The sequence below is a fragment of the Gastrolobium bilobum genome, unplaced genomic scaffold, assembly GCF_033153095.1.
Source record: "Gastrolobium bilobum isolate Gb01-03AN ecotype WA unplaced genomic scaffold, APGP_CSIRO_Gbil_v1 utg31077, whole genome shotgun sequence".
Taxonomy (NCBI): domain Eukaryota; kingdom Viridiplantae; phylum Streptophyta; class Magnoliopsida; order Fabales; family Fabaceae; genus Gastrolobium; species Gastrolobium bilobum.
In genome coordinates, this window is record NW_026898511.1 from 25,001 (window position 1) to 36,370 (window position 11,370).

Here is an 11,370-nt window from a genome sequence, read left to right on the forward strand (position 1 = left end):
ACATTTATGGTGGATACAAATTATAAAAATATCAATATCCGATTATTCTTACTTTTAACCTTTTGTTTACAATTTGATGATAAAAAAAAATTATTTTCTCTCTTTGTTCTTTGTGAAGAAAGAAAAAATTAAACATTTTTTTAAAAATTTACTTTCATTTTAAAAAATAAACATAGTTTGCTCTAAGAGGCTTGCCTCATTGGTCGCTGTTAAGTTGTGTTAGGAAGGATTTTTTTAATTATTTCTATATTCAATTCAATAGCTATTAGCTATGAATGCAAAGAATTTAAAAGATGAAGCACTTTGGTTTCTTGCTGCAAAGGCCGCACATGAATGAGGTGGAGCACGGAAATTGGAATACCCTACTTTAAAGAATATTTCTAAAAATGAAAGATCCAAATCACCATCAATAGAATCATCTATTGAAAAAGAAACAAGAAAAAAAGGAGGTTTATAGCAGAGCAAGGAAAAAAGAGTTTGACGAGATAATACAAAATTAAAATACAATTAATAAAATATATGTTAAAAATGAAGTTGAACGAGTGGAATTAAAGAACTAAAGTTTCTCTGGGAGGAAGAATGTCTTCAGCTTGTTCCTTTTCTTCATTCAAAATCCACGAGAGAGAGACTCTTTGTGTAAGATCTTCTTTCTTTGAATCATATAAACTAAGATATGAAGCCTGCAAGAATGAAAATGAAGGCTGTTGTAAAAATAACATGCAGAAATTAAAAGATTTGAGAAAAAGAAAAAGAGACGCACAAAATTTTACTTGTTCAGAAACTTGTGTTACCAAGTTTACTACATCAAGGGTCAATTAGAAATTTAACTCCCTGGTACTTGCACTAGAACAGAATAAGAGTTTGAACATATACACAACCAATCAAGAAACAACTGAGTGCAAATCACCCAAATAAAGCCCCAAATAACAAAGTACAAATCAGAAACCCAAATCAACAAGTATCAAAGATACAACTGAAGATTCAATAGAGAAGAACAACCACAAACATATAAACCCAGTTGTGGTACCAGAATCTCCTCAAAGACCCAAAGCTTTCAGTTCACTTCTTGATGTCTTCAAGAAGCCACCACCGAGATCCTCTTGTTCGTGAGCCAGTACCAAGTTCCAATGTTGAACTGCATTTACAAAAGATTAAACATTTTTAAAAAAATTAACTTCCATTTTAAAAAATAAACATATTTTGATCTAAGATACTTGCCTCATTGGTCGCTGTTAAGTTGTGTTAGGAAGGAGTTTTTTTAATTATTTTTATATTCAATTCAATAGCTATTAGCTATGAATGCAAAGAATTTAAAAGATGAAGTGGAGCACAAAGGCGGCACAAAGGCTGCACATGAATGAGGTGGAGCACTGAAATTGGAATAGCCTACTTTAAAGAATATTTCTAAAAATGAAAGATGTAAATCACCATCAATAGAATCATCTATTGAAAAAGAAACAAGAAAAAAAGGTGATTTATAGCAAAGCAAGGAAAAAAGAGTTTGACGAGATAATACAAAATTAAAATACAATTAATAAAATATATGTTAAAAGAAAACGTGTCACGATGAAGTTGAATCAGTAGAATTAAAGAACTAAAGTTCCTCGGAGGAAGAATGTATTCAGCTTGTTCCTTTTCTTGATTCAAAATCCACGAGAAAGAAACTCTTTGTGTAAGATCTTCTTTCTTTGAATCATATAAACTAAGGTATGACGCCCTGCAAGACTGAAAATGAAGGCTAATATGAGGGCAAGCCTAAGATAAAACAATTATGATGTAAGATCTGTTGGGCTTCCTCCTTCAATGCTAAGCCCAAGCCCATTGAGAGGTTTCCTAAAAACCCTAACCCTAAATTCCACCTCCTCTATATATTCATTAGTTGTGGGTGGAGGCTAGGTTAGAATGAGAGAGAACAATTTGAGAGATAATTATTTGAGAGTTTGAGCAAAGCTTTATGCTTTGCATTTGAGAGATCTCTAGAGAGAGTTTTAGTGAAACATCTCTAGGGTAGTTTGATTATCACCATTATTGCAAAGGTTGACCACCACATTGGTGTATTTGATTCTTTGTAACCATTATTTTCATAGTGGACTTTTGATCTGGACTAGGTACTTTTGATCTGGACTAGGTCCCGTGGATTTTTACTTCATCATTGAAGAAGATTTTTTCACGTTAAATCTGGTTGTGTTCTTCTTCTTCTTCTTCTCTCTCTCTCTCTCTCTCTCTCTCTCTCTCCTGTTTTGTGATTTTTCGTTTTGATTTTCCGCTGCGCTGCCCGACCTGGTGAAGTTCAGGCCGAGGTATTGCCAAGATCCGAGATCAGGATCTTGCTGACTGACTTCCGCAAAAGGCTATGGAAGCCGAGTTTGAGGGAACCGAGTTTTCCCAACAGTGGTATCAGAGCTCGAGTTCGACAATTCTGAGGGAGACGAGATGGAGACCAATGGCATAACCAATGATGGAGACATGTTCAAGCTGACCGCAGACAATTTCACCTATTGGAGACCGATGATGGAAGATTATCTCTACTGTAAAGATTTACATGAGCCCATTATCCTTGATGGGAGACCGGCAGGCAAGACCGATAAGGAGTGGGAGATCCAGAGTCGTAAGGCGGTAGCTACAATAAGAAAATATATTGACAAGAGCCTCTTTAAGCACGTGTCCGAGTTTACGAACGCGTACGAGTTGTGGACGAAATTAGAGTCCTTGATTCAAAAGAAGACTCCCAGGAACAAAGCACACCTGGTTTGCCGACTTGTGAAGTTGGAATACAAGGATGGCATGAGTATGATTGAACACCTCAACACCTACAAAGGTATTGTATAACAACCCATATCAATAAGTATATGAAATTAAGGATTTAACTAAGTTTGATATGTTAATCATGAAATTATCGTGATATTAATTATGGAAATGTCATTTATGCCAAGCAAGTCAATTAGGATCTTATTAGTAATATTTGGATGTTAAGGTCAAAAGTCAAAATTATGAGACTGTTTAGGTACCATTTTGCAAATTAGTGAAACAAGGTCTAAACTAGATTCTGATAGTAAAATCAAATTCTTTAAAAAATTTCATGAATTTTAAGTGGTATAAAGGTATGTTAATTATGAGTAGAATAATTATGAAAAATAAGCTAAGGTTAGAGAAAATGAAAAACAGTAGAGTTATTTCATATAAAGGTTAAGTGGTGTGTTGTCTAAGTTTCTCAGTTGCCTTTCTTGTTTATCAAGTAATCTTAGCTTTCTTGTCAGTTAAGTAACCTTACTTGTTGGTCAAAGTACGTTACTTGTTCTACAAGTTACCTCAATAACTTAGCCATTAAGTTTCAATTACTTAGTCATTAAGTTTAGTTAACTTAGTCATTAAGTTATTCCGATAGCTTCCTCAGGAAGTCACGTTTCAGTTACTTAGTCGTTAAGTTTAGTTTACTTAGTCATTAAGTTATCAAGATAACTTCTTAAGGAAGTCATGTTTCAATTGCTTAGTCGTTAAGTTTGGGTTACTTAGTCACTAAGTTACTATGATAACTTCTTCAAGAAGTCACATAAGCTTACTTGTTAAACAAGTCATCTAGTAGCTTGTCCTACAAGTTATCTAGATAGCTTCTTCATCACACTACTTTTCAAGACTTAGTCTCTAAGTTTTGAGAAAACTTAGTCACTAAGTTAGCTTATTCTACAAGTTTAGTTACTTAGTCCTTAAGTTACGTAAGTAGCTTCTCCATGACACCACTTGAGTTGCTTAGCCGCTAAGTTAGTGTGACTTTTCTTCCAAGTTAAGTTAACTTACTCATTAAGATAACTTACTCACTAAGTTAACTTGCACACTAAGTAAAGTGACTTGTTCACCAAGTCGTGGAAACTTAGTCATTAAGTCATGGAAACTTGCTCGCTAAGTTATCTTCATCGTTAAGCTTTCTCTTTTACTCCTTGGATGTCATGGCCTTATGCCTATATATAGGCTATCATCCAAGAGCATTTTCTTCATGGTTTTAGGCGCACATGTTAAGAGAGAATAGAGTGAGATTTTCATCATGTTTTAGCTTTTTTCTCCAAAAATCCTATTTCATGAAACTTATAGTATAGGATCCTGTGATCATAGCCTTGGTCTTAGAACATCTATAGGAGTTCATATGAGTGAGATATGGCCACCTTTAGCCATGAGCTCCTTGATGCCTCCTTGAAAAAGGATGTTTTTGTTTTAGTCTGTTCGGTTCTAAGTTGATTTCTGGGTCCCGTTAACCTATCTAAGGTATAAACTCTCAATTTCTACGATTAGAATTGTTAAATTAAGCTTCTATCTATCAATTTATGGGTCTTTTATGAAAATGATTTTTAAGAATTCATATGGTCTTGTATGATGGTTTTTATGATGTTTTAGTGTTTGTATAGGTTTTTAATGGGTAAAAGCCTAAGTTGAACGGTTTAGAAATGAAAAAGGATGGTCTGAAATCATGTGAATATTTCGAATATATGATGTAATAATAAGTAAGTTAGAGATTTTTATAAGTTGAATTAAGATTATTTTAAGTTGTTTTAAGAGATAAGTTATGGTTAAGTTAAGTTAAAAGGTAAGAAATTTGTAAGTTTGTTTCTAAGTCTATGTTTCGGATATGTTAGAATTTTCAGTAGAAAGTCTATGTATTTTAATATGTGAAGTCTAAATGTTTAATATAGAGACTTGTTGGTTGCCATAAATGAATAAGTAAGATTATGTAAGTAAGGAAGATTTCGAACAATGCATGGAAAACGTAGATTTCTACGAATTTAAGAAAGTTTTGGATTGATAGTTAATGATGTCCATGTTTATGTATTTTAGTTTGGAATCAAGAGAAGTGAGTTAAGCGGATCAGTTTCAAGTATTAAGTATAAGGAAAGCTGCTTACAGTTAAGCTTTTGGTTTAAGGAGTTTTCTCCTTTCTTGTTGATCCACCATAATCCAGTGGGATGATGGTTAGGATATCTGTATGTTTGTATGTTTTATATGTCAGATACTTAGTATAGTTGCATTCATGTAGACTATATGATATGATAAGTATTGTTCTTGATCAATGAACAACTCCGTGGAGGGACTTCGGTTCTCGGAGAATAAGTGTGGACTGGTCAAAGTGAGAAATTATGCTTTGGGAGTTCATAGACTGGTCGAAGTGAGAAATTATGCTTTGGGAGTCTTCTGATAAGTTATAAGTTATGAGATGTTTATATGATGTTTTCTATGCTCTGTATCTATTTTTTCATGCAGTAAGTGAACTCATGGGTGGAGATTACTTCATAAACCCAGAGTCTTATTGAAATTAATTTCTCACCCGTCGTGGGCTGTGATTTAAATCATAGGTACATCAGTAGCAGGAGAGCATACTCAGGGCAAGAGGCCAATGCAGAGTGTCTAGAAGATAAAGTTGCAATAGTAGTTTTATGTATTGACATATGTTATTGAGACCTGATTAGATATGATGCATGTTATAGTTGACATCTATTTTGTTAGGCATATGTAGCCTATGAACAATTTGATATGTTTGTTGTTACTTTCAGTATGTATTTGGTATGAGTTTGATATTCAGTATAAAATATGATGTATATTCAGTTTCTTCAGTTATGTATTAGTTACGATTATTTATAAGTTATGGAAAATAATTAAGAAATCTGTACAGGTATGAGACTGTACAGATAATAATAAGAGATTCAATAATGAATTAAGCATGGCAGTACATATAAAAAGAAAAAGAAAAAGTTTACTCACCTAATTACACTAGGTAATGGTGAGATGCAAATAAAGTCTTCCGCTAAAGAAATTTTCATGCGCACAAAAGTACCATATGTAAGTTAACAATCTGATTAATGAAATTGGGGCGTTACATTATGGTATCAGAGCATGGTCTAGGAAATTCCTTATGTATTGCCATAAGTTAGATACTCTGTAGTGATTCTAGGTAGTTACTATGATTAAGCAGGTGTGACCACTTAGTGTGGGCCTGATCAACTCATTCCTTTGTGTAACATATGCAGAGTCATGGTACCTCTTAGGAGAACTCAGGGATCATCGAGTCGTCAGCCAGATCTTGTACCCACAGATTTGGTTGAAATGCAATAACAAATGGATGCTAATAGACAAGTTGATATGGATACCAATCGACAAGCTTATCAAGCGATGCTGGATTCCAATCGAATTAATAATGAGCATATGATGAGGATTTTGATGGAAGAACTTAGGGCTGGTATGAATGTAAATCAGCCGCCACATGCACCTATGCCACAGCCACAGCCACAACCACAGTCGCAGCCTCAACCACTCTCACCATGTCAAGTTATGTATGCAGAAGGAGGAGCTGGTGCTGGTGTCGTCCATTTGAATGTAGAAGCTCGTCATCATGATGAAAATGTTTGGATGCAGATAGATGATGATGAAAGAAGATTAATTGCATTTAAAAAACACAAGCCTCCGTGTTTTTGTGGAACTCGTGACCCTATCGTAGCAGCTAATTGGCTTCAAGCCATAGAAAAGATCTTTAGGGGGTGTTTGGTTCAAGTTTTTGGAGAGGATTACCGGTAATCCTTCTTTGGTAAATGTAATTACCACGTTTGGTAGAAGGAATAAATTACGATTCCCGGATATCCAAGGATTACCGGTAATTTGATTTATGAAGAAAAGTCACTATTCAGATTACCAAAAATAATATGGTAATTCGGAATACCAATCAGAATACCAAGTAAAGGGAAAGCACAACAATAAATTTTGAGACAAAAATACCCCAATACACATAAAAATCTAGACTCAATCTATCAATTACAAAAGTAAAAATAGTTTGGGGTTATTTTTGTAAAATAACCTCATATTCCAAGTCATATTTCGTTCTAAACCAAATATGGAATCAGTAATCTTTACCCAATATTCCCGGTAATATTTTGGCGAACCAAACACATCTTTCGTAAGATTCCAAGTAAACTCAATTTCTACTGAATTCCCATTAATCATGATTCCCGATCACCAAAAAATTTCTCTTGTACCAAACACACCCTTAGGGTTATGAGGTGTCAGGATGAGATGAAACTTCTGTACTCCGTTTATATGTTGGAGGGAGATGCTAACGAATGGTGGTTCAATACTACTCAACCTCTAGAATTGCAAGGTCATGTCATTACTTGGCATATGTTCGAGGGTCTATTCTTGGAGAAATATTTTCCTCAAGATGCTAGAGAAAGGAAACAAGGAGAGTTTGAACGACTTGTTAAAGGCCCTAAGTCTATCGATGATTACTTAGCTAAGTTTAATGAACTTGTTAAGTTTGCAAACTATAGAGGCGTTATGCCTTCATCTGAATTGCTAGCTGCCAAGTTTCAAAGGGGTTTAAATGAGAAGATTGCAGAATTGATGGCCTGTAACGGATCTAGAGATTTTGCTACCTTGGTTAATCAATGCAAGAAAGTTGTGGATGTCTGTAACCTGTCAAAGAAGTCTTCTGATGGTAAGGAGTCTGATTCGAAAGTTTCCACTAGCAGAAATCAATGTGGAAAAACAAGGGCAAAGGAAAGAATTTACAAGTCAAGCAATCTGGTGATGAATTCAAGAAACTTGGGAATCCCCAGAATGGAAATTTCAAATATTTTCCGAAGTGTTCCAAGTGCGGTAAGATGCATCCTAGTATCTGCAGGAGAGATCAAAACTTATGTTTTAAGTGTGGCCAGACAGGTCATTATATAAGGGATTGTCCAAAGCTCGGGGGACGTGCTACAGCTATGCAGGCTATACCTTTTCATGCTTCACCTTTACAAGTTATCCCAAATCAGACTATTCCAAATTCTGTGGATCAGATTCTAATTGTTCAGGCTCCTACTTTTACGGGACGTGTTTATACACTGGATCCACAGCAGTCTGAGAGAGCTCCGAATTTGGTTAAAGGTACGAATTTTATAGATGGCATTGATATGAGTGTCTTGTTTGCCACTGGAGCTACTCACTCGTTTGTTTCGAGTTTTGTTGCAATTGGTTTGAATATGCCTTTATATGATTTTAAACCTCCGATGGTGGTTAAGACTGCCACGGGAGAAAAAGTTTCTTCCTCTATGCTATGTAAGGATGTTGAGTTTGTTTATGATGTTAGTATATGGATGTCCTAGAGACAATCTTTTACTTAGATTAGGACATATGTGGACCTTTGTATTGTCGCAAATAAATAAAAGCACTATTTATCATGTTTCATATTTTGTCTCAATATTACTGTTAATATTTTATATGAGTAACTGGATAAACCCCTTGGAATAAAATAGGTATCTCTGGAGTATCTGTGATGAGATCACGATCATGAGGATTCAAGGATACTGGATATTTATTCCTAATTTTATGTTCCTAGTCTAGAGACACTGAGAATGGGGATCAGTGATCTCGGGTAAGACTAGCACGACTTATCTACTTGTATTCGGATGCAAGGTAAAGACTTCATGAGCTACAGATATGGAGATGTCTTAGCTAAAGTCGTGGGTGGATCTATAAGGGTATAGCTCGCACCGAACAGACCCACAAAAGAGACTCTAGAGGAAATCTCACAGAGAGTATCATTAGAGTAGTCTCTTTATATTTGGGTATGTCTTTCCTTAGACCAGAAGTTATTACCTAGACTGTGTTCTAGAAGGCATGCTTTGACTGTATACCTCGTCTGCCTGAAACATGGAGACTCATAGGTATACTATTGGGCTTGTCCTGAAAGAGCACAGGGCTAGGGTGATAAGCTGAAGGAATTCGTCAAATCTCTGTGAGAGATTAGGTTATCTGTAAACCGGAGAAATCGGGATGACATTTACAGGGACTCGGGAATCTATGCATAGTAAAAGAGATCATGAGATGATCTGCCTTTAGAGTCAGTAAATTGAAGATTCCCTATTTCGAATAAAGCTTACCCTAAACCACAAGGGTTGATACGCTTCCTTACCCTAGGTTTTATGGGAAGATAACCGAGACGAAAAGAAATACATACGGCAACCAAATATGTGTAATAGGATGATCAAGTCATTAATCTAACTAGCTCTGGGGCAACAAAGCATTGCTAGTGCTCTGTGTTGTCATTAAATGGGTTGTGGGCTTGTTGGGCCCGAGCCCATTTATGTCAGTGGCTATGCTGGACCTAATGGGTCACACTCTACCACCTTAATGTCATGATGATATAGCATTAAAGGTATTGGGCCTAATAATGGTTGTTAGCCCAAGATGAAGTTTGGAAGTCCACCTAAGAGGGAGAGGGCGCATGGTATTGTTAATGGGCTTGGATGGTCTAAGACATTACTAATTAATTTAATTTTTAAATTAATTATCAAATATTTAAATTTTGAAATTTGAATTTGAAATTTGAAATTTGAAATTTGAATTTGAATTTTGAAATTCGAATTTTGAATTTGAAATTTGAAATTTGAAATTTGAATTTTGAAATTTAAAATTTGAATTTGAATTTTGAATTTGAAATTGAAATTTGAATTTGAATTTAGAATTTAAATGTTTGAACGTTTGAATTTAAATGTTTGAATTCGAATTTGAATTGGCTATGAAAAGTTATTTCATAACAAAAGGATAAGATGAGATCTTATTGGAACAAATCCCTTGTATCAAGAGAAGATCTATGGAGATCTCCAAGGGCTGATTTGGGGCACCATTTTGGTGGGAGATGATTGTCATCTTGTCAAACCAACAAGCTCCAATCAGATTTGGTTGTTGAGAGAATCAGTGAGCTAGTTGGTTGAAACTTGAATGCAACAGCTCAAATGTATCTGGACCCTTTTTGGGCTGAATAGGGGCGCATGAATTGGTGGTCATATGATGACCATTGGTTCAGAATTTTGACTAGATAAAGACCTAGTCTTATAAGGATTCAAAGGGGAGGTTGTTGGGATTTTTGAATTGCAACAACTCCACCTTTGTCTCACTCACTTGTGCACCACTTTCATTATAAGTAAAGTAAAAATTCTGATTTAATACACTAATTCTCTCCCTCTCTTGTGCGCCTAGTTGGTGAGTTCCTCCTTAAGGTTTTTCAAAAGAACCTAACCAATTCTCCTATATACCATTCCCATTCTTGTGAAGTTTTCATGCTGGAGACTTCACTCTTCTAAACACATATACCTAGCCTCCTTCTTCACCTATTAAGCGCATAGCAAGCCTCTCTGTGGTGGTCAATTGGTGGCTTTCAAGAAAGCGTTCTTGCATCTTGACGTGGGTGGTGTGGATCAACGTTAGAGGGTTTGAACCCTTCAAACCTAACACTGATCGTCTTGGAGTTTTGAACTCACAAACAAAGGTAACATCACATGCCATAAAACATATTCTTGATTGCATGTGTAATTCCGCATGTGAAAAATTTTATTTTTCCCTCCCACATGCTACGGCCTTCAAGGCCATTTTACTTTCAAGTGGTATCAGAGCCCAGTCGCTTTACCATCGGCGGGTGATGGTACTTTGTTTGTAAAATTAGTTTTCTCACGGTCAAAAGGTCTTTTTGTTAAAGATTAATTCTTTGTATGTGGATTTTTTTATGAACATGTTTAATATGATTATGGTGTTCATATATCTACATGACCTCATGGTTTTGTTTGTTTTGATTCTTTGTGAAAGTTTTCAAAAGAAACATTTTTTTGAAAAGGGAATATGATTCTGCCATGATGTCAATATTCAAATGCATTATTTTCTCCATGATTTAATTTAATAAAAATTTTTTATATGATGATGTATGGTTCGGCCATATGAGTTATGGTTGAATAAATGGTTTAATTTTTGTGATCTTTGAGAAAGATTTGACAGAGATTTGAATTATGCATAAAGATGCAAAATTCGACCATTGAGAGAAAATTGGAAAATTTTTGAATTATGATTCTTATTTTGATATTTTAATTGTTAAATTATCAAAATATATGTGAGGAAATATTTATATAATATTTGATATTATGTGCTTGCAAGCTGTTTAAATTTTCAGGTGCAATTTGGAAGGAGATGGTCATGGTGCCCGAAATTCGAATTTCAAATTTTAAATTAATGTGTAATTTTTCTCTATTTTAATTAGAGTTGTGTAACACCCTCTCTTGTATGCATCCAAGAGAGTTGTTTGCTAAGCGGAATTAGAGTTTTTGACGTCATTACTTTGATACTGAAGAATCATTTTGAGGTTGCTAATTAAAACTTATAATTGAAATCGAGTCACTTACAAAAATCAGAGTGCACTTTCAAAAATTTCTTAACTTGCTGAAAATATTATTTTCCTAGCAGACGTTTCTGTCTTGAAAAATTCGTATAAAATCAAGTTTAACGACCCACAAAAATATTTTTTGTAATATAGAAAGAGCACGTCTGGGGCTTCGCGTGCATATAAAATAATAGTAAATCAGAGGT

General features: G+C 34.9%; 1 protein-coding gene across 1 annotated transcript; it reads left to right on the forward strand.

Moving 5' to 3' along the window:
• Positions 1-6,099: 6,099 nt before the first annotated feature.
• LOC133316990 (uncharacterized) lies at positions 6,100-8,120 on the forward strand. Its single transcript, XM_061518787.1, has 3 exons — positions 6,100-6,531; positions 7,081-7,629; positions 7,689-8,120. Exons 1-3 carry the CDS (start codon positions 6,100-6,102, stop codon positions 8,118-8,120), a joined length of 1,413 nt encoding a protein of 470 aa, XP_061374771.1.
• Positions 8,121-11,370: the final 3,250 nt, after the last annotated feature.